The 26,889-nt window shown below is 39.6% G+C and overlaps 1 protein-coding gene across 1 annotated transcript in view; it reads right to left on the bottom strand.

Moving 5' to 3' along the window:
- AFF2 (ALF transcription elongation factor 2) overlaps nucleotides 1-26,889 on the bottom strand; it is a 325,935-nt gene that overhangs the window by 68,901 nt on the left and 230,145 nt on the right. The window contains exons 8-9 of the mRNA XM_062584442.1: nucleotides 17,738-17,789; nucleotides 2,209-2,246 (exon numbers count right to left, since the gene is read on the bottom strand). Coding sequence (XP_062440426.1) covers nucleotides 2,209-2,246; nucleotides 17,738-17,789 — 90 coding nt within the window. The remainder of the gene's footprint in view (nucleotides 1-2,208; nucleotides 2,247-17,737; nucleotides 17,790-26,889) is intronic.

The following is a 26,889-nucleotide window of genomic DNA, read 5'->3' as shown; positions in this document are numbered from 1 at the left end:
ATTCAACTCAACTTATTAGTGCGTGGCTTTTAGCCAAAAGCAATTCACATTTGCAGAAGTGTACTATCACATATGTCTTAATAACAGAAATGTGTTTTTAAAAATGTATGTGATAAGCCACATATGGTAGAAGGAATCTGTACAGCTTTCAGTCCTTATGACAATAGAAGCTACTAACTTTATTTTGCATAGCTGAGGAACATTAAAATTCAAGTGAAATTCTCTTCGACATTTGAGAGCTACAAAAGCAATAGCACAAAGAGCTAGACAAGCCTGAGCTGTACTAAGTGTGGCTGTGATGCTTATATAAATACAATCGCTATCTACTACTGCCATCTTAAAGGTACTAATTTTATTCTTGCCCTGAGAGATAATATTTTAGCATAAAATCATAATTGTGTACAGGTACATTAAGCACTTACATTTCACTGAAAAATACTAGGCAGATTTTTTGTCAGCTCTTCGTTACGAAGAGTGTAATTAATATGTATAATGGATTCCCTAGGGTACTAATTGAAGCTGCAACTATGAACGTAGTCAAAGAGAACTTAAACAACTAGTTGGGGAAAATATGACAGGGCGAGATATACACATGTAGGTGGAAAGAGTGAGACTGTCCGTCTGGCCTTCTTCCATTCCAAAATGTTACAACACTTACTCAAGTCCCAGGAAGGAATGATTTAACCTAGCCCCTTCTCTCCCCACTTCTGGTGGAGTAATTGGATGTTGGTGTCAAGTACAAGCTATTTAATGACTGCTAGGCTCAAGACCTCTGTTAAATGCAGGGGAACTCAATTCATTTGAGCTGTTCTGGAGAATTTGATCCAAATATGAAAAAAAGTAAATACATTATTATTTTGGAGTTGTTCCCCAGGACCTTCATCAGTTTTCCTTTCCTGGATCTTTTAGGAAGTGAGGTGAAATCACAGCTCATTTCACACTACTAAACAACCACAGGTAACAATGACTTTAATTCAGCTTGCACTGAATTTGAACTAGCCCTACAGGCATGAAAGGTCCCTTGTCTTATTAGAAGTTTCATGTGCTATCAGGTCCCCACTGGATCCCCTATTAAAATCCCCATTTTTAATTTTTATCAGATTAAATGAAACATAGAGACTGATTTATGACTATATTGTATCTTGCCTAATCATTCCAAGCAGTGTTTATACATGTTTTGCGTTCACTTTGTAAGGTGTAAATGACTGTACATGATGGAAGTGAGAAGTAGAACCATATCCTGTTGTTACGCACCCTAAAAAACAATGATTTGTGAGTCCTGTCAGTGCATCTTCCTACAAATACAGAAACGCTCTAGTTCAAAAGTCTGCATGATCAACAAACTAACATGACAACAGAAGTATTTCCTCTGTACATAGCAAGAATATACAGTTACTAGGACTTAGTTAAACTGCAATGACTAGCTACTGAAGCTAAAAATAGGTGTTTTATTGGTATATAAGAGCCCATTAAAACTCCAGTATTCATTATTTAAATAGAACCACTGATTGCTGATAGCTTTAACTGAAAATGCCTTTTCTCAAAGAGCCAGGACATCTATATAGCAACGTTCTTAATTCAATAATATATAGCTGAGTGTTGCCGCTAGTGCCCTAAGATTTAAGAACTTCTCGTAAAATACCCTGGAAATTGCTCCCTAGTAACTTGCTCATCCTTCATCAAACCCTCCTGTAAAGAGCAGACACACACGTATGAGTGTGGTAGCAGCGAGATGCACATGCGGAGCGAGAAAGAGCTCTTAACCAACAGGGTGGCAAAGCCTTGATACTTAGGTGCAAAATATTCCCATGTGCTTAGAAATCGTTTGGCACATTCTTAGTTATTTCCCCCTGTCAGACCTTCTCAAGGATTGCAATTAAAAATCGTAATCTTTTTAGCATGTACAAACCTCCCCAAGGGTAGGAGCACGACGTATTGAGTATGACTGGGATGTTATTTGGCAGCTATTCATAGACAATACATTAATTTATGGAAACTGCATGAAACTTGGGGAGTGCAATCATAACGGACACATGGAAAAATCAGAAGCTTTCCTCAGCGATACTGACTTTTTTATAGCTATGATTAGGGGTAACCTGAATTCCCACATCTCTTTTACTGCCCTTCTTATTGCCTTAGTCTTTTTTGTGACCGTATGCAAGAAGCTCATTAAAGTAACATTTTCCAACGGATATAAAAACAACTTACTTCACAGGAATGTTTCTCAATTTTGTCTTTTCAGCGGCCTGTAAACATAAGAGGGGCGGGGGAGACAAACAGTTAAGCCACATGCCTAAAGCACAACTCGCCGCAACGGGAACGACCTGCGCAGGCCAGAAAGGCCTGCGAGCCCATGCTGCGGGGGGCGGCGGGCAGCGGGCGCTGCCGCCCGGCCCGGCCCGGCCCGGCCCGGCCCGGCGGGACGCCGCCGCACCGCCGGCCCCCGTGCACCCGCCACGCCTCGCGGTACCGCCGCGGTTTGTTTATCGCTAACGGCCGTGGGTGTTTGGGCACTTAGGAGCCGCTCGTCGGGGGTGACGGCTTCACCCGCCGCCCTGGGGTCCGGACCGACCCTCCCCGCCCGCCCGCCCGCAGCCGGAACGGCGGCCGCGGCGGGAGGCAGCGCCGGCAGGAACGGGCCCTGCCTCCCCTCCAAACCCCTTCTTGTCTGCCAGCCGAAAAGGGCAAGGGATGACCAAATGTTCAGATCAATTTCCTCTCGTGAAACCTTTGAGAAAACACACTCCAAACCACCTAAACGAGTAAGTCTCGGGGCCCCTCGGCCCGCAGCGCCTCAGACGCGGAGCCTGGTTCCAGTTTATTGCTGAACCCATTGATCTGTGTACAGTCCATTTATCATTCATGAAAAGAGCCAGTGATCTTCACAGTATATTAGAAGAAACAACTCAGATCATCTGTCAACGGCCCTCTTATTCCTGTTTCCCTCTCCACGGGGATTTCATCTCCTTCGATTCTTCTTGAATTAAAATGTTGCTAAGCAACGCAGCTGGGGGCACCGATGGCAGAGCCGCCACCGTCTACCACACGGGCTGAGCTGCTCCAGATTTTAGTGCAGATTTTCTTTTTTTTAATGCTTCTGTGGCATAATTATGTAATCTGAACGAACCTCGCCGCCCCTCTGAATTTTTCAAAAATAGTAACGTTTTAACACGGGAGGGCTGCAAATATCACCTCAAGAGAAACCCGTGCTGTCGTATCATTTTGGAGAATTCCTTTTAGTATTTACAGAACCTGACCATAATAGATTTAAATGTGGAAAGCGGTCAGATGGTTAGCGAGATTACCAGCACAGGCAGCAGAGAAAGGCAGAATTAAGATAACTGATCCATAAACCTATTATACTACGGAAAGTCTTAGTGCTTAATTACCTCGACAAATATTTTATAAAGCCTACAAAAATTGAAGGGTTTTGATGAGGGACTTCAGACTCTGGTATGCTTAGGGCTCCCACATAGCAACTACTAATATCAGTGGCCTTAAAAAATGCTCACATAAACCCTTACGGAATTAAATCCCATATGAAAACTGCCAGATTTGGGAAACCTCTGGGACCTGCACATTTGAATCCCAAACAGAATTCCAGAATGAGTTCTCCTGCACGCTCCTCAATGGGAATAGTTTTTCAAAATACATGGCATTTTGGCACTTTTGCTTCCAGCCATAGCAAACATAAAATTTATGTTTTAGGTCCATAGAAATCCCTAATATTGAGTTTTCATTTGAGAGAAGCAATTAAAGCTTGCGAGAGCTCAAGCAGGACAACAGTAACTTTCTGGGGTGGCTCTCTGTGTGCAAGAAAGGATGCTTTTGTTCTACATGGATTACATTTTCTATCTAAAGCATAAATCAATGCATGATATGAAACAATTACATTAATTGTACAGTACAGTTGCTACATAAAACAATTAAACCTCAGTTAAGATTTCACAAATCACTGTTACACACCCAAGCCTAATCCTGTCCTCTCCAACCAGCCCATGATGAAATGGGCTCCCTGCCTCATTAGTGAGATACTGCGACTTCTGCCTCCTTCCAATGATACTCTCCCAAATCCGCCCTTTTCAGCTGCCACATGCACATGCAGACTCAAAAGAGTGTTACTAAGAAATCTTTCTGAGTAATAAACTACATGTAACAACACGCAAATGCTTCATTTAAAATGGATTAAAACAGCATTAAAAATGGCATTTAAGTTACCCCAGCCTCCCATTAAATGACAAGTTTCACTCCCATCCTGCAGGGAACTAAAATTATTTTTAAACCTTATAAACTGCCTTCCATTACAGCAGAAGGTTTTCTAACTGTAGAGTGCTATTTTGCTTGATCCTTCTATATATCGAATAGTTAGACTATAACAACTCTGAGTTCAGGCATGTGAAACCTGTATCCAAATCTCAGATCCAGGCCTTCCCCCTTCCCCCAAATTATTTAAAAATCAATTTAAAAACCCCACTTTCAAAATACATATAAAGAAGAGAAAACAGAATAGTGTAAAGTGTCAGCGGTCACACGGAAGTAACACTGCAGCTGATTAATGCACAGTAAAGCAGAAGGTATTCTGTAGAGTATGTGTGTGATGGCGCGAGCTAAACTGTTTGCATGAAAGATTAAAGAAGATGAAGATATTTCAAAGCATGAGAACTGGCAATGTCAAAGACACGGAATATTAAAGAGCAGAGTCTAAACTGGGCATTTGACTTTCGACTATGGTGATGGCAACAGTTCACCCAGAGGGAAATGTGGTAGTTTTCGGGACAAAGAGTTATAGATTCATTTTATTTTCTAGGGTTATGAAGAATCTAGCACATATTTCTTCTTAGATTTTTAGCTGGAGAATTCCCCTCAGTTTTTTCCTATGTTATTTGGAGAAGGCATTTCCCTAATTGTTAAGAAAGGACACATACTGTGGGGAGAGCGTCCTCACACATGTACTCACTTACACATAGCTTTAAAAGAATATTGTAAGCTCTCAGGTCTCAGCTCGCAGGTCAGTCTACACACCAGCCTAATTTCATGGTGGATGATAAAGCAACTGGACATTTCCTATTGCAAATGAATCAGTTTGCCACTGAGTGGGAACATGGTGGTGTTAAACATAGCACAGAATAAATGCCTGGAATTCCTTCTGAGAAAGAAATGCAGGATCTGGCCTTCTGCTTTTATTTGTCTTGTATGTGTTGCTCATTCATTTTTCAAAGTGCATTTGTTGCGATATCATGAGCATGCCCAGTGGCAGAAGATAAAGAAAGGCAAAATCAAAGTGACATTGAGTAACTCTACACATTAAGCTTTGATGCAGAAACATATTGTTTGAAAATATTTGGTGTGCAGCAGGTCTGTCAATTAGAGCTAATTATTTTTCTCTGATCAGGAAGAATGCAATCTTGTTTTAGGCAGGTTTCTTTGAAATGCATGTCTTTTATATAACTTCATTATAGGAAAATACTTCTTCCAAATTACTTTTTTTCTGGGCTGCTTAGCTATTGACTCAAATTGTCTGTGTTGAGTAGTTCTCTCTGCTTTGATAATTAACTTTTGATCATTACTGAATTTAGCAGCTCTAGTCAGATGTGTTCATAGCCATCCTCCTCAACTATTTCGGTGCTCATTGCCTTTAATCTTTGAACAAAATGATCTCATTGAGCCTCCATCAACCTCGCTACTCAGTTAATAATTCCTGTTTCTCATCTTCATGACTGAGTTTGATTTGTTTTAGACTTGATGGGAGCTTTTGATTATTAATTTAAGATATTTCAAAGACAAACATGTTTTAAGAGTTATTTTGTTTACCTTATATTCCTGGGTTTTTACAAATAAGCAACTGGTTTTACTCCACAATGATTCCTAAACTTCATGCATTAAAAGTATTATCTAGAAATAGAGCAAGTAGGAGGTTCCCAAATCACGATACATGTGCTCTGAGTGGGAAATGATGCTGCAAAAGATTGGAATGAAATTGAACTGGTATAATGTAATGTTCAATGGGTGTTGGGAGAATTACATCATGGGACCTTTGCTAATTTTGAGCTTGAAAATGTGCATTAAAATAATTTAGGATGATTAGAAAATGGAAGCCAGACTGAACTAGACAATCATTCCACTTTAATTTGTAATTTCCTTCTGATGTTTTTTTTTTTTTTTTACAATTATGGCCTTCATGTAATTGTGCCACCTCTCTCCAACATCTCTCCTCAGCTGAGGCTAGTGGTGAATAAGAAGAAAGAAGATGAAGAATATATGAAAAGTAGTAAGCTATACAGGAAAACCAGCAAAGGGAATTTACCAGGGGATGCTTTCCCATGGTTTTTATAATGGCCAAAGACTTTTGCCTCTTATGGTGTATTACTCCTCATTTTGGCACTATTTGCTTTGGCACTAGTTCTGGAACCACCTGCACTGTACTTCATTTGATCCCCAGTGTGGATATACCCACAAACTTATTTAATTAGTGGAAATCTAACTATTACACAAAAGAATGACCTTGAGAACAAGCATTTCAATTTTTCCATTGCACAACTGAGAAAACAAGATTTTCAGGGAAAATTATTTGGTTTTGAGGAAGTGACGTTTGACAAAAAGTCTGTATTTTTTTTAAAAAAATGCCTCTCACTCAGAACCACCATGGTCGGCCAGGCAACAAGTCAGTTGCTGAGGCTCCCAGAGTCTCTTCAGCTAAGACAGATGTAACCTCAAGTCCTCCAACCTGTAGGTGGAAGGAAGCAAGCCTTCATGCTCTAACCTTTCCCCAAAACTGCTGTGAACCTCACAGGGCTCAGCTCCCCATTTCTAATCAGCTCATACTCTGGGGGCAATAGCTAACCAACTCCATATAAGTAAGTTATAAACCACCATGGTGTTCTCCTGTCCTGCAGGAAGAAAAGAGATGCCTGGTGATTCAACTCAATACTCCAACAAAAGCAGAGAAACTTTCCATATTAGTGACTTATAGCAGATTCTTTGTTAATTACTGTTTGTCTTGGAAGTTATCCTATACTCCTTCACTTATAAAGAATACCTCACCTATGATCCTATATAAAGAACCAAAACCTACTAATTATGGACTGTGCTGTACTGTACTGTGCTCTGGCTCTATATTATACAGTTGGTCTTAGCTATGACTTCCTGTGGAGGAGAAGAACGTAGCATGCAAGAAAGAAATTATCCAAAATTGTACCGGGAATTAGGAAGCCCAAATATGAGGATTAGTATGTGACGATATATGCACGTATAACGTGTAAGTGTGGTGTACTCCCCCTCCCCCCCTTTTTTTAAACTGCATTGGTTACACTATCCTCTAGCTATCCCCTAATGTCAAGAGGGGAGACTGTATTTCTTTCTTGCTAATCGCCACTGACATCAAGTTGGCAACTTCGTATTTGAGACTCTGTCTGTGTTTTCCTCGGCCAGTCTCAGGCCAAGGACAAAAAGCCCAATGCTACTGCATCTAGGACCAACAACAATGGAGCAAGAAGATCCTTTCCACATCCTGTAGTATTTTAATAAAATAAGTACTTTCTCTTCAGAAGCCAGATAGGAGGGATGAATCATAGAATCATAGAATCAGTAAGGTTGGAATCAGCTGCAATTAATTTTATGAAAGACCAAGTCACTACACATGTGCTATCTACAAATCAAAATGGTTCATTGGTCTCTTGCTGTGTATAAACTACACAGAGAAACTACACAGAGAACTTCTCATCTTTGCTTTGAGCAATGCTGTAATCTTCATGGCTTTACAGAGAGATGTTCAAGAACATTTAGGGTTAAATTTTACTAAGTTGGAAATTTAATTTCAGTTGGTGCTATTGAGGCTAGGAAAAATGAAAAACAAATTTTAAGTGACCAACTCCAAAACAGACCATCTGTGGATTAGGAGTCACCTTCATCCCTGATGTAAGTGTACTGTTTTTAATTGAGCAACACCACAGATATATTTGGTCTTCTGCCGTCATTTTTTCCCAAATCCCCAAGCTAACTTCAGGCCAATGATGGAAATCAAACTGAGGAAGCATGTAATGAAAAACATGGCCACTTCCCATCCTTTACAGCCTATTCCATAAAAGAAGAAGAGAGCTACTGAGTGCATACTACATTCAGAGGAGAGCTTGTTGCTTGTGTAGACATACCTGAGCTGGTTTTAGATTACCTACTGTGGGTAAGATGAACACTATTGCTTCTGTGGCACTAGCTTCAATTTATCCAAGCTCTGTGGTGACCTTTACAATACAAACAGTTATGGCTATTTGTCACCAAATGGCCTGATTTTAAGGATAACTCATATACACATACGCTTGTATTAGGCACAACTTGGATTGTAGTATCAAAGTACCTTGACACAAGAGTCACTTGCCTTCCTTCTCCACTTATTTTGATACATTTTGGATTCTCTCAAAAATGCTTTTGATTGAAGCTGCAAAAAGTAGTACTACTTTTGACTTCTCCTTGTAACAAAGAAGTTGGAATTGCAATTGTAGTTGGCACTACTAATTCTACTGATTCACTTTCCAGGATGTTTTCAGGTTACTTTACAAATGCTAATGAACTCTCACAATCTCTTGTGAAGTTCAGTAGATTTAAATACACTCCACTGTACTGTTGCAGAATCGAGGCAGAAAGATGTTAATTGATTTTGTCCGTCATTGGTCAGAGATTTGCAGGCCAGAACCCCTGATTAGAGCTATGCCTGATTTTTCATAAGAACTGCTTTGTTTGGAAAATGAATATATCCTTGTACTGAATGTTCCATCTTTAAGAAAAAAGTTCTAAATTGAAATTCTGGTTTGAAACATCATTTCCTTGCAAATGATTTGTTACAAATTCATTACAAATGTTGCCTGCCTACAGGATGAAAATCTTATTTTGAAAATATACAAATAAAACATTTAGCTAGTGATAAAACCGAGCATTTATCTTCTTATTTTTTACTGTCTATTTTTTAAAATGTGTGTTATGTTCAACCTTCCAAATGGCTAATAAATCAGAAAATCCATTATTTGCTAGGTTTACTCCAGAGCCCTTCTCTACATGTTAATCCCACATTAAAACATCCTGAGGAGGCAAAAGAAACAGAGAGAAAAGGTCAAGAAGCAATTAGAAGGAAAAAAAAAAGAAAAAAAAAGAAAAAAAAAGAAAAAGAAGCCTCTCTACACTACTCCAAGAAAGCAAGAAAGGAGGAGCAAAAGGCTAGATTCAAACCCTGAGAATTTCCTACTACTTCACTGTACAGCTACAGACAAACTCCATAATATGTTTGGCTCATTTTCCTCAATTCTAACATACAGAGAGTAATTCTTTGTATCTACATCCCTGAGACTTAGCTGAATACTGCTGATATTTTGAGATCTTACAATGAGGGGTGCTTTCAGTGTGCGATGTCTTACTAATTTTCATTTCTGCAGCACTCACATTGGTTAAAATTTCCTGTATCAAAATGGAAATGGGGACTGGCAAGCCTCCCTGCGGCAGCCTCTCTTACCCTTGTTCACTTGCAGTTTATGCCCTCAGAGTCTCCTTGGTGGCAAAGGCCACTATCTCATTTCTCGGGGAGTCCAACCTGTTCTCAGCCTCTTCCCTACTCTAAATTAATGAGTAGTTCTCCAGACTGGCAAAGTAAAAGGGTAGAGTCAAACCACAACAGCAGTGGCAGTGCCGGGAAGATGTGATGTTGCTGTTGTTAATGCCTCCCATTTACTTCCTATGCAGGACTAATGATTTTAAGGATTTTAATCTATACTGAATATTTAATTCATTACAAACAGGCAGCAGAAGTGGTAGAGGCAAACACACACGAAATAACTCTTTGCTGACCTTGGTTTAGTACATTGCGTAGAAGACTTAGCCAGTTCCTAAACTGTGCAGCTCCAAAAACTGTACATAATACTACTGCCTTGACCTGGAATGCCCCCGGGGAGGGACCCCTGCCCAAATCCATTGCACTATCTCTCTGTGTCCCTGCAAGGACGCAGGAGGTCTGTTCTGGGAAGATTCATCCTGCTGGTACGGAATGGGGCACCTCCAGCACCAGCAAACCTCTCAGTGGCAGATGCATTCACTGTAAGAAAAATTAAGGCATTTAGTTCTCATTATTGTTATCCTCCCGGACTTCTTCCAGGGGAGATTAACTTTCACTTCTTCTCCCTCTTATTCTGGCTGACAGAAGCTAATTACTGGGTTTATCATACCTTTTCATCACCTTTCATCACCTGCTGGCCACCTATGAGCTGCTCTGCTCGACATTTGCTAACCCTAGTCTTAAAGCCAGCACTAGCACCATACTCCATCGGCGTGAAAAACAACCAAGAATTTAGGTTTTGAAGTTCACAGACAGTTGCTTAGGCTTTTACAAAAGCACCACACTGCAGATGGCCAGCACAAGAAAGCCAGACAATTTCTTTACTAAAATGCTTCACAAGGCATGCATGATAAAAATCACATTCTCCTTTCGAGGAGAAAAGGGAGATAAATGTTTCCTATGTGGTTGGATTAGTGAGTACTGAGCACTGAGATGGCCCGCAGATACCACAGTCTTCAGATTTATTTTTTATAGGACAGTATGGTCAAGTCTGGCTTTTCTCTTAAAACAACAACGCTGGTGTGAATTAATTATCTCACCTGCTGCTGCTGCCTTTGCTTGCTGCCAAAAAAAAATAAAAAATACAGCGCTTGTGCACAAGTGGCACACATAGAAAAAGGCTCTGCAGAAATGTATTTTGTCTATATTTATAACAAAAACTCCTTTATATGAACACAGGTGGACAGGCATGCACTCACAGACACAACATGATCCATCCTGCTGACTGAAAGCTTCACCTCCCTCCTCCCCCTTACCCAAGATCTCCAGTGTCTGTTCCTTACCGCCCTGCTGAGGAACTGCCAGCCTCTCCACCTCTACTTAATTGGTGGCAGAGGCACCAGATCTGTATTTAATGCCTGTGCTTCAGGTGAATGATGTCCTGTGGCATGGCTGAGGGAGCCTGCCTGCCTCAGGCTGGTGGCCTGAAGAGCTGAACAAAAGAGAGGCACCTGCATAAGAGAGCACTGAGGAACTATGAAGTGCCTGCTTACTTGGGGGCAGTGAGGAGAGGACTTCCTGTAGCTCTGTTTATCCATCTTTTCAAGTATTTAATTCCCCCTTTGCTAGAACTGCCTGTCTGCCAGTGTTTTCTTTTCCTGCATTGTTTCTCCTTCTGTGGCAGAGGGTTTTCCAGACGCTGAGCTGCTGGTGCGTACCAGGCAAGCTGCGACTCAGGGGCTGGCCGTGCCGGTTGAGGCAGCTGAGGCCCCAGAGCCCTGGTGGGAGTATGGCTGCAACCTTCAGGGCAAACCTCATTTGGTCAATTTGCAGCACAGAGCTGCATACAGCAACTGCTTGTCCTGGCGGCTATATTAATCCCCTTTCTCACTGATGGACAACTTCCACAACAGCAATATGTGTGGAAGTACTTGCATGAAATTCTGTGAATTTGAAAGACTGGAAAGCCTCTGATAACGTTGTATATTTTAGTGTGTGCCATGCTACTCACTCATAACCACAGCAAGCTCACCTCAGATCTCACAGCAGATACTGAAAACTTCTGCTGATAATAAACAAATACTATGATATGAACCTATGTCATTACTGTGTGAATTACCACCTTAGAAATGTCAGCCATCAAATTTCTTATTACCAAAGATTAGTCTAACAGAAGCTGCAGTATTCATTTTACACAGTCAGTGATATATGGCTATTTCAACTAGTGTTGTACAGAATAAAATAATTTGAGTATCAATTAAAATGGACTGAGGTAGCAAGAAGAGACATATCTTCATGCAAGGATTTTTCATGGTTATAGACTGACGAGGATGTATCATCCTAATAGCTTCTGTTTTCATTAATGGCTGAATGAAAACATTTCCTTACTATTATAAAACATAACTGTAGGTCTTAAACACTACAATGTGGGCTCTTCATCAAAACACATTCTGCTGTGGCAGCCACCGATGTTGCATCACTCTGGGATTTCAGTGGAACCAATGACAGATAAACTGTTTACATTAAAAGACTCTATCAAAGTTATTTTGCACCTAGTTTCATCCTAATCCATCTGATTTTTCTATAGCTTTGACAAGGCGACCTCTCTTGCTGTGTGTGCAGTATTGATGTCATTACTGAAGAGCTGTTCTTCAGCCTTTCTGCTGATAACAAAGTAAATGGAAATGTACAGAAACCTTGGGGAGGTAAACAACTTGCTCAGGATGCAGCTGAAAAACAGGGGAAATTACCACAGGAGGGATAACCACTGTTGCAGTGAAACTGGTCACTGTATCATTTTAAAAAGTGGTGTTTACATGATGAAAGCATACTGTATCTTTGAATTTCATAAACTTTTAAAAAATTTAACTTGAATAAAAGCTTTTTAAGTTTAGTATGCATTACAAGAATCCAAAGTTCGGCCTATGGCTAAAGTCATTTTTAGACTTAACTACAAAGTCAAACATTTTGTACGTAATTACCTAACACCAGCCAAGTGGGGAAAAAAGTATGTTTGGATAAAATACAACAGATATATCAGGGCCATGGATTATATACCTGTCTTGTATTTGAATGGCTATCACCAAAGTGTACATACAAAGGGCAATCATTAAGTGAAGGAGAAAAAAACAAATAGATAAAAACATCTAATTGAATTGTTCTGCCAAAAACACTATATATGTAAAATATTGAAAGTAATAGAGCAAGTCTGTAACTATTATCAAAGTTTCTGTAGTTCAAAAATACAGAGATTGCCAGCAATGTGCTTTAAATTAAGTATGCATTTCAAAAGTTAACAGGACTATTCCTTAGGCAGAAGAACAAAGAGGAGCTGGTTAAAGAAAATTAGGTACACTACAGCTACTTAAAATACTGTATCCAGGCACAACTCATTTAGATGCCTTTGAGCTCAAAGCTAATTTGAATTATACAGAAGTGCTTTAAAGAACAAAAATACCAACCTGTGTTTTATCTGAGCTCTTTTAGCTGAACTAACTAATTAAAAATCTTCACTACTCTTTCCTAATTTCTGATTTCTTTTTTCCACTGAGTAACAAAGCTATCTAAAAGCTCCATCCTCCCTTAAGAAACATTAGTTAACAGTTAACATTAGTATCCCTGAAATGCCTTGCCATCTAATGGTTTTATTAATAACATGTCTGTCACTTGCCTTGACTGTATCTCTTGTAGCCAATCTGAAAATATTGTGTAATAGGATCTCTAAATGCAATACTGATGCATATGCCAAAGTTTCTTGCAGAGACAGTAACATGTAAGTTTAAAAACTAGGCAATGCTTAAATTAAACACAACCATACCTCTCAAATAATACATTAAACAGATGTGTACCTGGTATTATAAATATGTGACATAAAAATCTATTGGGTTGGTCAGTGTGCATATTAAAAACAATTCAAGTGGGTCAAATTGTGGATAACTTAAAACTTTAAAGACAGCAATTTTAATAAAACTGTCAATACAATTTTCTTTGTAAAAACATTTGAGACTGATTATATTGCTTATATTGAAAGAGAAACGCAAGGTCTATATCTTTAGATCTTTTATTGAACTGTGAGCACAGCATCAATAACTGCTTCTCAGCTGTAAATGAAAATTGATTCCAGATCTAACCCTTCGTTTTCTATGTGTCTTTAATCTCAAATCACCCACAATGAAAGACAAAAGAATCAGCAATTTGTCTAAAGGACAAACATGTCATATGGTAAGCTCCAAAGTGCCAACACTGAAGATACTGTGGGACATGTTTATATGTGTTAGGTGTAGGCGAGGACTGTAGTCGCTAAAGCAAGGCCCAGAAAATGGTGACTGAGTTTGCAGCTGGGATGGAGTTACTTGTAACTTGACTCATGCTCTACTGTAATGATCAATATGGTCCAAAGATTTCCTGATTTGAAGTCAGAAGGGACCTATGATGATCATCTCCTTGGACCTCCTGCATGTTACAGTCCAAAGAAATTTATCCCACAACTTCTACATCAAACTCACAACTCCCAGAGTTCTCAGTACTGGAATCTAACAGGAAGGAAACCACAAGGTTTCCATGCAAGCTGCAGCAGTTTAGCACTAGCAGTTCTCATCTCTAGTCAGCTCAACTAGCTGGAACCTGTTTGGTCCTTTGGGGTGAAACTGAAGCGTACCACCTGCTCTCAGGAATTGTTTCATGGTGATATGTTGGTAGGCTGTCATCATGCACACTTCTTAAGCTCTTCTGGCAAAACCAAAAAGGCCTAACTGCTTAATTTAAGAGGTATTCTCCAGTTCGAAGAGAGAATGCTAAAAGTGGGCAGCATGTTCAGCAGCTGTCCTGATAATACAGTATAAAGAATGAATACTATCCAGCAACTTCAATCTGTAAGTCATCATCTTATCCAAAAATTGAACTCAACCTAATTATATGATTGAACAGAGTAATCTCATGTGTTGAGTTTATCCTCAGCAGTGGGGACAAGAGGAAGGAGCCAATAAATAGGTGTAGAAGTACAAACTCCAGGTCCCTGCACCCCTATCTGAATGCAATACTGACCAGAAATAAGAATGCTCTTTCTTAGGAGTGAGAGAACTCAACAAGGGAGTTTTGTTTCCTGCAGACAAGTTTTTAACAATTTTCCACCATGACAAATGGCACTACTGGTAGCTTCAGAAGAAAGGCTGATAGACAATACTCTGTCTGCATACTACAGACGTTCACTGGAAGTCAGGATCGAGAGGCGTTTATGAATCAGTGTCACTACTGCGCCTGCTGTGCAAGACTGAAGGGTCCCTGCTAGCTATTCTCAATGGACAAATATAGGCCTTTGGTTCCTAGGGCTCCCTATCCAACACTATTCTCAAAGAATTTCGTTTTCCTTAAAATACAAATAAAAAAGATAAAGATAACATAGTTCATGTTTAAATATTTTGTTTCTGTTAATAAAAAATTAGTAAATGGTAGCTCATGCTTGGCATTGGTTGCAAGCCTGTAGAAAAAAATTAGAAAGTTGTAGAGAGACTGCTTCCTTACAGAAACGTTACACAAACTGTTGCAAAGTTTCCAAGCTGAGATTTTTTATCTTTTCTGTCCCTGTCAGAATATGCACACATATACAGCTGAATTACAATGGTCATTTGACTGTAAAGTCTTTATGTTAAAAAAAAAAAAAAGTATATTTCCAACCCCGGCCCTGCAGCTGAACACACAGTATCTTGTAATTTTTATAGTGTAATTGCCTTGATCCAGCTCTTACAAACTAACATTTTATATGATTTTGGAAAATAACATTTTTGCAGTCAAAAACCATTGCAGCTGCTTTGTTGATGCTTATGTGTCTGGCCAGTGGGCTAGATGAAGCTTTCTCTCTATTCCAAGCTCCTGTCTTCACTTTAGAGCGACATGGCAGAAATCACTAAAGTGTGAAGGCATTGCCTGTGTAATGCTTGACTGATGCCGCAGAGCTATGCTGCCCAACTTTGCAAGGCCCTAATATGGGATGCAGCGCACGACAAAGATTTAAAAGGACAGATACATATAGTCATTCATCCAGGAAACCTAAAAAGCTATAGGATGCTTTCCTACAATGTAGATAACATTGTCTATACCCTCTATTTATGATGCAAATAGAAACACAACAACACATTTGTGCTGTACATAGGAAAACTGAAGGTCTCCCTTGAAGAGCAGGACACTAAAGAAATCTGCTCAGCATGCTTCCTGTCCATATAGTCCATTTATTTTTTACATGATTGGAAGTGTTCATGTTTGGAATCCCTAAACACACAGACAATAATTTGTTTCTTAAAAAGGTATCTAGGAGAGTTTATGAGGTTTGAATCAATTCTAATTACTCAGAGTGAGACGAAGCTCCCACTGCCAAAAGACAGTATGTATTATAAAACACATGTATTATAAAAATTTGCGGAATTACATGAATGCTCCTATTGTGCTCTCTTGTCTGCCTGAACTTTATGTGGCCAATGGTATTACTAGAAAGTCCCATGTGAAGCTGTGATGCACTCTGAGGCTTCCTATAGCTCAGGTACATCTCCATCACACAGGGCCTTGGGCCAAAGCTCTTGAACCGGACGCAGCAGAACGCTGCTCTCCAGGATGACGCTGTCCCTGGGTAGGAGCAGTCACACCCCATACCACAACAGCACTGTTTTGGGGGCTACCAAATCAGCCCTTGGGGGCTACTGTGACATTTAGATACACCTGTGGTGACTTCCCTGCATGGGACTAACATCAGAGATACTTGTTCAAGTTATTGGGTTTTGATGTCAGCAAGCAAAAGCCTATGCATTTACTTCTTCGTTCGGCACTGATGTCCAATTTCATCTTAATAGGGTAAATTGTGTAAATCTGGAGTAATTTTACTGAAGTCAGTGGAATACAACCACTGTAAGGAAACCAAATCAAATCCTGCCCAATAATACATTACCATTCTGAAATTTTTGGGCGTCTCAGTATCACAGTGTCATTTTCTAGGCTTATTTGGGCAAGATTCCAATGAATCAGGAAACCTGCTGGTTACACAAACCACATATGAGGATACAACAGTGCATTGCATAGGTACAGACGTTTGATCCTTTGGCTTCAGATGAGTGTGCAAGGCTTTCTTGGTGCTAAAAAATACTGACTTGTAGGACTAAAGGGGTCAACTGACACTTGAAGGTAAATCTTTCCTGGCACAACCCTAAAGGAGGGATTAGGTGGGTTGGAGAGGAACATTCAAGTGGTTTAAAAATAAATGAGGAAGAAAGAATCACTTATGATCAACATTTCCAAGGCTGAACAGATGATCATATGCTGAGTTATAGCATTACTTTCCTCTTTGCTGCAACCATTCACACATTTGTTTCTTTTACACATATGAAGTAAAATGAAGGATGGATTTAACCCAAAGTAGCAAATTCTTTCTAATAAGCATGTTGAGAATATGAATTCTACCAGCTTCAACTCCTAGCATTAGACATAAATATTTATAAAGTAGGAAGGATGAACAATGACATCAGCTTTTTGAAATGACCAGTTTTTTGAAAATGATTCTTCATTTTCATTCATTCATTAATGTCCCAAGTAGGCTGAAGGACTTCCATCACTGATTTACAGCTACGTACTGAAGTTTTGACTTCTCTACAAACAGGAATCACTGGATTACTGACTAAGGACTCCCATCTCTTTACCCACTGACTGGAACAAAACTTCAGGACCCAATCTCCATGGCTGCAATTGTAGAAAAGGAGTGCAAGGTGCAAAAACAACTCTGCAGTTATGATAGTGGTTTTATGTGGTCATTTTACTTCCACTTTCAACAGGTCAACAATTTCAGAAATTGAGTGGAAAATAAGTAGAGGCAGCTCCACAGTTAATATACTGTAAGAGAGGTCAGAAACACAGAGACCATTAGCTATTCCTGTATAAAGCCATGTCTGGTCTCTTATTCCAAGGCAATTAAGTTGTACTTTGGTTTAGTTTAATCCACTTTCCAAAGTGAATTCAGTAAAAATTTAGCAAGAAAAAATGCATTCTTGTTTCAGAGTAAGTTTTCTCCCATGGAGAAGGACTTAGGAATAATTGTAAAACATTCAGAAGTGGTTCTGTGTGCAAGCAAGATCTAAGATAAAGAATGCTGCAGCACCCCAAAATCGTTTTGATGCAAAACCTCTGTCTGATTCTATGTTCTGTAAATCTATATCAAGTATAATTTACCTGTTCATTGTCATCTTCATCACTGCTGAGTTTCAGATCATCCTCAAGCATTCTAAAAAAAAAGCAAAAACAAAAAGAGGCAATACAGAATTACATTTACTGAATTAACTTTATACATAATGGGCAGAATCTAATCTTCAGCAAAATCAGAAGCCTTCTCCTTTCAATTCAACAACATCAGAATCAGGCCTATTACAAGTAAACTGATGAATACTCTATATATGTAGGCATGTATCAGTCCTCTTATATGATGCAAGGTAAGGACGAATGATTTCAAACCTGTCCATCATAAAGTCTGTCTGTCAGCCCTTCTTTCATGCCCTCTTTTATCTGTGCACTGTCACACAGCAACTGGTCCATATACATCTGTCTGTGTTTCTAAACCAGGAAGGGGAAAGAAAACAGCTCTGAGACTGCTGAAAGCTGAAAAAGCCTCCACGTTTCATTCGTGATCCAGGATATCGCCAGTATTTTTGGAGGCCCTCTACCAGTCCCTGTCATACTGAACATACAATGCAGAGTGGGGAACAGCAAGAAGAGGAGAAGACTGTTTGAGGTTTGATGGGACATCATAGATCTTTTGGCAGGAGATACAGTAGGACTTTCAGGAAGCACAAAAGTGTTTCAAGCTAGGAATCTGTGATTCTTACTCCTTTCTCTTCTACAGAGAAATGTCACATTACTGCTCCCTGCCCCTGGTAAATGGGGAAAGAAACTTCTAACAGATCAGATTTTCCCCAAACCTCCTTCCTTTCCTTTGGCAGTGGAAAGAGAGGCATAATGCATACTCTTCTACTAACACTCATCTTATACAACTTTTTTTTTTTTTTTTTTTTTTTTTTTTTTAATAGAAGACTTGGATATGTCAAAACATATGGGGTAAGATGCCATATTATTTGTTATTACATCTTTGCAGAGATGATCTCATTCTTTGTAAGTCTGTGTGTCTACAGAGATATGACTACAAACATTCACCTACAGCTTCACATATATTCATGATTTTGTCTGGTGGCTGTCCTCAGAACTAATGTTCCTTTTGGACACACTTCTGCCTTACACCCATCACTTTCACCTTGGCAAATTCTTATATCACAAGATGACATATGACTGAATCTGCAAGTCTCACCAAGACCCATGGTGACAGCCACTGAAATTGGTAGGCTTCCTTTCTCCTAGTCTGACCTCCCTTACTCACTGCAGGAGACTCACAAATTGCAATTACTGTTTCATTTTTGCTTTGACAGAGCTGAAGTCTATGATTTTTTATTGTTAGTCTTTAAATAACTGTAGCAATCAATGAAAGCTCCGTTAGGAAGTTTTTTTGTTTGAAGACTACCAGTAAATCACAGAAGCCTCCTAGTATAAGGTATTTTAAGGAGGGGACAAATATCCCCAGTGGTGAAATATCAGAAGGCTCCAAGCCTTGCTGGTGCTCTTAAAAAGAGAAAGTGCAAGGAGATCTTTAAACTGGTTTGTAAGTCATCTGTCTTTTGGTGACCTCTGTTGTCGGGCAGCTCAGTGGTTAGAAAGTATCTGGACACAAAACTACTAGTCATTAACCTCTTGATAAATGGCAGATGCCTCCCTGTAATACGTGAACCCATAAAAATAAGACCATAGCATGGATAAAGAATCTTGTAAAAGTAAGACTTCTTCAGGAAATATTAATCTTTAGAGGCCTGGATTTTGGTGATGAGCAGGAACTTTTTATGTTGTTTATCTAGCAGACACATTCATTTGTTTCCCCAGTGTCATTGCTCGCTGTGCCATTCACAACGTCTCGCTCTACCTCCATCTCGCCGCAGCCCGGGATTGTTATCAGCAAGTCTCATTACCGACCAGAAGGACAAAACCCCCAGGAAACTCAGACCATCTTAATACAGGACTATATCATTCTGACTCTTAACTCTAATTCAATTCTACACTCCTACTTTTAAAACCTACATCTCACTTTAATGTGTAAATTATCTACTGCTTTAAAGCAGCACTGCTAGATAATGCACTCTATTATTATTTTTTAATGCAGATCTAAGACATAATGCAAAGGATCTTTTCATGAATGAAGCCCAAAGGGTTATTTTTTTTCCTTTCTAGTTATCACATTTTTTTTCTTACATATTAAATTCCTTTTTGACATATTCTGATAGAAATAAGCCAAAAAGGACAAAGGAAATTCCACATTAGATAAATGAAAGGAACAAAGAAGAAAGCATAAAAAAGATAAACGAGTATACTTACTAAACTAACGAAACAGTCATGGGAAATGGCTGATTAATAACTGTCCTCATACAGCCTATACAGCAGACACTTTCTAACAAGTATAGTAAGCGCAAGACATGTTTATTGAATATTGAAAAATATAAAATGGATATAAAACATGATTAGTAGGAAGGACAACTGTTAGAGTTGGTTTCAGATAAACTAAATTTGCAGGATTTATGAGTTCCCTTCAAGAGACTAATGGATGTTTAAAAGACTACAGAGAGGAAAAAAATTGGATTTTGGTATTTCTTTAGCAGTTCCAAGCTTATCACTTGGAGTATATAATTCTTCTTAGCCTGTTCCACTAAATGAAGAATATGTCATCTCATTCGGTTACAAAACTCAAAGGTTAAACAACTAAACCACACATTCTAAAATGCATCACACTCCTGGCAGATGTAATAATTAAAGACAAACTGAGTATGGTATCAACATCAAATATATAGTAGAGAGAGAAGTGAAGGAATAAATTAAAAATACACAGTATGCACAATGGAAAGGGGAACGTTGGAGAGTTCAGATAGATAACCTGCTCCCACAGGATATTGGTTAGAAGAGGTAATATTTTACAGAAAGCAGAGGACTAGATGGTCTTCAACATTTTTATAATGTGCTTAATATTCTAAAGACATGGGTCACAGTGGCTTGTACTGTTTAATGTTTCTATTAACTCTCATTTATAAGCAAGTAGCATCTGATCACACTCAAAGCCCTTTAAGGGCTTTTAAAGATTGCCAGCAACCTTAATCCAAGGTGACTGTTTCACTGTCGTCGTATCTATAGAGGTAACCAATTTCGTCTTCAAAGCACTGACACACACAAGAGCTCCGTATCTGCAGGTTTCTCAAACACTATCTGGTAAGACTGAACATGAAATTAGGCCCTCTTGAGTGAGAGATCCCTGCATATACGCACAGGATCTATTCAGCTCCATGGAACTGTCAACTGCAGGAACAACGAGACTGGAGATTCCAGTGTGTATTTGTTATTAAGGTCTGGCCAGCTATTAATAAAGGACAATTTGGTGGACATGCTAAAGTTGCAATGAATACTGCCAATGAGGGCAAATCAAAGAGAAAACTGCCTGTACCAGGAAGCTATCTTCAGAGGTGTTATGGATTCATTTTATTTACTATTCTTGTCTGACCTAGCTGACATTATTATTGAATATACATGTACTTGTTTGTCTTTTCATCCACAGCTAATGCTTTACACCACTTTAGGGAAAGAGCGGGATTAAGCAGGATTTTTGATTGCATTATTAGAGCAATGCCATTTATATATACTGTGACAGCTGAAGTTGTCTCAGCATATTATAATCTACAATTTTCAGAGGTTTATAATTTGCGGTATGAAATTACTCCAAAGCAGAAATGTTGTGAAAGAGTGACACATTTATCTGTGGTGTAAGCAGGGGCAATCTCATTGCCTGACTACAATACCCACTTCCTCCAGGGATGAATCAGTTCCCAGAGCAAAATGCTCTTACATTACAAATTTAACTAGACAAATGATTGAATGAGAGCCCTATTAGCAGGCATTTTGTATAAGTTGTTCTAGAAATAACAAAAACAAAATATTATTTTTAGGAGCCTTCAACTTGTACCAGGCCTCAGGAAAAGATGAGATGGACTGAAACTAAAATGAGCTATTTTTAGAAGAGTTTGTTAGGATTTTGGCATTGCAAGCTACATTTTTATCTTTTTTTCTATTCTTCAAACATTTTTCAAAAACACCATAAAAAAGCAGTTATAATACACCAATGTAGACATAATCAGAAAGTCCTCTGTATCTGTTCTCTTAACAATGTCAAAAGATGATGCAGTCCTACCACTGCTTCTGTTTCTCTGTTTTAAACCTTATTCCTCTCCATGCTCAGCACAAAGTTGCAAGGGGGTGAGTCACTGAGACCCTTCACCCACTCCAAACAGTTGTTACAGCAGGAGTTACTCAGTTAAAATGCAAGACCAGGCAATTTTTTTCAATTGTTCACAGAAGCGATGAATAGTGAGAGGCTAAAGCTGCAGAGCAAGATGACCTGGAGGAGGATGAGGCTTTTGGGCTGGCTCTCTGAGCTGGGTTTCCCACAGGCCAGCCTATGGAGCAGCGGAGGCAGCAGGACCTCGAACTCAGCCTGCAGCCTGGGCTGGCCCTGGCTGTGGTGCCGCCAGCCTCACGTTGTGACTGGACATGGACCCATCCCCTAGACATGTAGTCATCCCTACTAGCAACATGCTGCTGAGTTCAGCAGGTGTTTTGTGCACACCAGAAGTGCTGGTTTGGGATCCTGCAACTTTGCAAGTGAGGGTTTGACTGGGAGCGAATCCAACCGAGATGATCTCCTTCCTGAAAACGTACCATCACAATAAATGATGGTCAATTTCAAATATTATTTTTATAGAAGTCCCTGAACTTAAAGAAGTATTTTCACAGCTCAGCATCCAATCTTTGATTTCATATAGTTCTCATCAGTGGCGTATTTAAATATTTTACAAGTGAGTAAGGTCCAGATCCCCAGTAGGCTTCCAGGAACATTCTGCTTCCCCTCCTGCCTGGGTTGTGCTGGGCAGTGTTTGGAGCACATGGTGTTCGCAACACCATGCTGCAGCTTCGGTGAGACAGATTCATCAACAAAGGGGTGCTTAAAATGCTGCCTAAGTCAGATTCAAGTTCTGCCTCTCTAAATTGCTCTGGGAACAGTTCAAATCCACTCACTCCATTCACATGGAAATGGAAAGGAGAAAGGATGGAGCAAAGGGCAGAGGGATTGCTGGGCAATTCGTGATCTTGAGCCGCCCAGAAAATTAACTCGCTCACGTCAAACTACGCTTGCACAAAAGGCATATCATGTCTGGGTCATACCACAGCAAACATGAGAGTAACTTCTGCAGGAAGGAGGAGGACTGGTAAGTGCATTAACCAGACAAATATATGCATTCTCTTCCTGCCAGGTTTGGCTCTGGCATGATGGGAATACATTTATAAGATTCCTGCTTTTTGAAGTATTTAGTCAATTTTTTGGTAAATCTGTAACATTGTCTTTGCAAAGCCAATGGGCAAAGCATGCTTCTATTCCATCAAAGAGGTAGGACATACTACTTAAATACGGCCAAAGAGAAAAGGTAAGGAAGAAACCATGCCTAGCAATACCAAAAACACAGCAAAGCACTGGTAAGAAAAAGCAGTGGTCATTTGTGTCTATAGTTTACCCCATAGACTTTAGATGGAACTTGTTTCCATTTTCCCAGCACATTTCTCTGTAGTATGTAAGACTTCTCTGAGAGTGGTAACTCAAAAGTTGTCATGCAAATGACAAACTGTATAATGGAAGTCAGATGTATTTCCAGAACGTGTTGCACACACTGGAGCACAATTTTATCATTTATCAAGGGGGAAGAAGGGGGCCTACGTGTGTGCAAACATCTAACAATAGATTTCCCTCGAGAAGTTCATAATAGAATGGACAAAAAACCTGGGGAAATGAAAATAAATGGTAGAGTAATTCCAAAGGAAAAAAGAAGATCTTTTGTTTTAAAACATCCCGTCTATAAATCTTGAAAGCTGATATTCATTCTTTTGCTGAAATGTGCAAGTCATCTTTAAAATATTTCCTCTGCGATACTGTAAGAGTTATGGTAAAAGAAAACCTCAGAAGATTAAATGGAATTTACAAGCACCATTTAACTTAATACTCAGGGCCACTTGTCCAGCAATTTTATACACACTTAAATATAGTTTATTAAATTTTCCTTCTCCTCCTCTGCCATTTTCTTTCATTACATGCAACAGCAAGCATGGTCTGGCAAAGTCTTACTCACACGAGTAACTTCGACCCCTCTGAGGAGTCTCAGAGGCCTGGAAGGGGCTAACTTCTCTGAGGAGCAGGTCCTCAGCCTTGGCCCGAGACCACTGGGGAGGCAGGCGGCAGCCTCCCGACATGCTCACCACCCTCCCGGCCAGCCAGCAGAAGGATGCCACATGCATAAAACCTCAGTTTCGTGCTGTCCCACTCGGTCTGCCTTAGCATTGCTGGCACCATATCAGTAATTAGTGTAATTACAGCTGGAGAGAGAGAAGTAACCCCTGTGGTTATCTATTAGGTACCTCACAGTCAGCAAGGACACTTCATTACTCATGTCTCCATACCATCTCTTAATTTCAAAAAGATTAAGCAAAATGAATTCTTTCAATAGAAGAATTTCTTTATCTTGCCATCCATTAATCTCTGTGTATCAAAAGCTCTTCAAGGCAACCAAAATTTTTAGTTGCTACTAAGTGCATTATAACTACTGCTCTATTGACAGGCATTTTGTTTTTCATTATAGCTGAGACAGAGGCGAGGATTTTGGGATAATGGAGAAACCTGCTGCCAAATTTTGTGTCTATATGATAAGCATAGATGGAAATGTATATGCTTTCCTTGATAAATATTGTAGCAAATCCAATAATTTGTTGGCTCCCATCCACATTGAGGTCCAATCCTGCTCCCAAAGAAAACTTCCAGTAGAACGAGAACAGGATGCGATCCAAGTTATTTTAATAGTATGGTAAGTAGTTTAATATGTCAAAAAATCAGTATCTTTTTATTTCAAGCTAATCAGTTGATAATTTTGTCCTAAAAATAATAACATCATCATTTATGTCTTACGTCAAGAAAAGTGCAATCTCCATTACATTGCATGTGTCTTCTTCACTCTCCTATCACTCCTCAGTCCAACATAGCCCTGTCTGGCAAGATCTCAAAGGAAGTATCATTCAAATTAAAAAAAAGAAAAAAAAGAAAAGGGGAAAAAAAAAGAGAGAGTGCGCGAGTGAGAAGACCAAAGGAAAGCATGGGTGCAGGGGAACTGCAGGGAGAGAGAAATCGGGGTTCCTACAAAACCCCATTGTAAAACTAACTTTGCTTTTTGTAGAATAAAAATGAGGACCTCTAAGCCCACCAGATTTTGCCAGATTGTGCGCAAAGCTTCTAGTATTTTCCCTTTGATCCGCTCAAAAGCGGATATAATTTTGGGTTCTGCTATTTATCAAGAGCAGTATATAGTATTTCTGTGATACATACTCATTTCCAATACATTCCACATGAAAAACACCTGCTTACTGCAACCATATTTGATTAAAATTGTCTCCTAGCCAGAGCACCAGTATTTTCTCTGGTAAACAAGCGTTCAGCTGGCATATTTACACACAAAGGCTGTGGGAACTTAGCACACAGTTAAACAATGATTGATAATTCTACAGCAACTTGCAGAGGTGACTTTAAAAAATCATACCAGAAAATATATTAAAAAGAGTTGTTCAACAGGGAACAAATAACGTAGGACTGGCTCATCTATCCCATGTCCTGTAGTGCATATGGAAAGACATTAATTTTATTCATCGATTATATTATTTTATCTTTTATTTTATTCCATTTTCAATCTGGTAGCGAAGTGAGTCCTTCAAGGAGCTGTTTGATGAGATGTCAGTACCAAAATGACATTCTCAAATCTTTCTCTGTGCACTGCTTTCCCCTCAGATAGACTAATCTCCTATCCGAAGAGCCGAATTCTTTTGTTTCTGTGGATTAGAAATGAGTTGCATCTGGTAAATCTTAAACTTCAATAACCTGGTCTGGAGTGGAGGCAGCTCATGTGTGTTCATTACTATCTTTTACACTGATGTATTTTTTGCAATTTTGAACTCTACTAAAAAATAAAAAATTGTTTCTGCCATTTTTTCCGCCAAGTATTTGCCTCTACTTCTAAAATGCTGTCTACAAAGTTCAGTGCAGTGGGGAGAGCCTGCACTTCAGCGTCAATGACAAGAGCGACGCTGAGACTGCAGAGCGCTTTGGAGGGGCGGCACAGACTGCAGTGCCCTCTGCCCCGGGGCGGCACGAGCACTGGGGACCACGTGGAGTCGGCAAGCAGAGGGACAAGGAAGGCAAGCTCATCCTGCTGCGGGGCAGGCTGCATGGCTGGTCACCAGGACCTCTAGCCTGTTCCAGTTTGCGAGCCGCAATGGCACCCACAGCCCTCCCACCTCAGCGGCGGTTAATGGATTTTAAGAGCCAAAAGAGTCTATGAGCAAGCAAATCAAAGCAGCTACCTGGATCTTGGTTGCAGGGTGTCAAGTAAATAAACAGTGAGAGGATAACTCACCCCAATAGTTCAACAGAGAATAATTTATCCCCAGTTCTCAAATCACTTCTCTCCTTTAAACTCTTTTAGCCATAACAAGGCCCAACAACCTCTTGACTACAATTAACGTGAGAGCTATTTCCCTCCCTAGTCTCCTTTCCTTAACAAGCTCTTTGAACAGTGTTCATAGCCAATATATGTTTATGCCCTGAAACCAAACACAGCTCTGCAAAAGGGCACTGCTCAGTTAATGTTTCTCCAGTGCAGAGACATCACCTCCTGTGGGTTCACAGTTCCCTAATACGATGCGGGAGCTTTTTGCTCAGTTTTCATAGCTTAAACACATCTAGCAGGGAAAAACTATTTTCTGCCTCATATTAGGCCATTGGAGTTTACCAGCTCAAATGTGGATGTCATTAGTGTCATGCCTTGGTTAAATAGACAGGGACAAAAGGAACAAAGTGTTGAAAGACAAAGTATAAACCATTAGAAAGCAGCAGTAGAAAAGTAGAAAAGAGAGAGGAGAGAGGTGGAAGAAAAGAATGAAAAAAAGTATCAAAGGCAAACTAAAAACAAATATCTTGCCATGCATTTGTAGAATATATACTCAGGCCAGGTTTGCTCTGAAGGAAGAACGACATGGATAGGAAAGGAGTAGATATACTGTCCCTTCTTCCTTTTTCAAAACAGACCTTACTTTCTTTGGAACACCTTTTTTTGATCTGACCATTGCAAAAACAGTTTACTCAAATTATAGTCTTCACTAAC

Source organism: Rhea pennata, chromosome 11, assembly GCF_028389875.1.
Source record: "Rhea pennata isolate bPtePen1 chromosome 11, bPtePen1.pri, whole genome shotgun sequence".
Taxonomy (NCBI): Eukaryota; Metazoa; Chordata; class Aves; order Rheiformes; family Rheidae; genus Rhea; species Rhea pennata.
The sequence above is the reverse complement of the archived record's forward strand: the minus strand, read 5'-3'. Positions and strand labels throughout refer to the sequence as shown.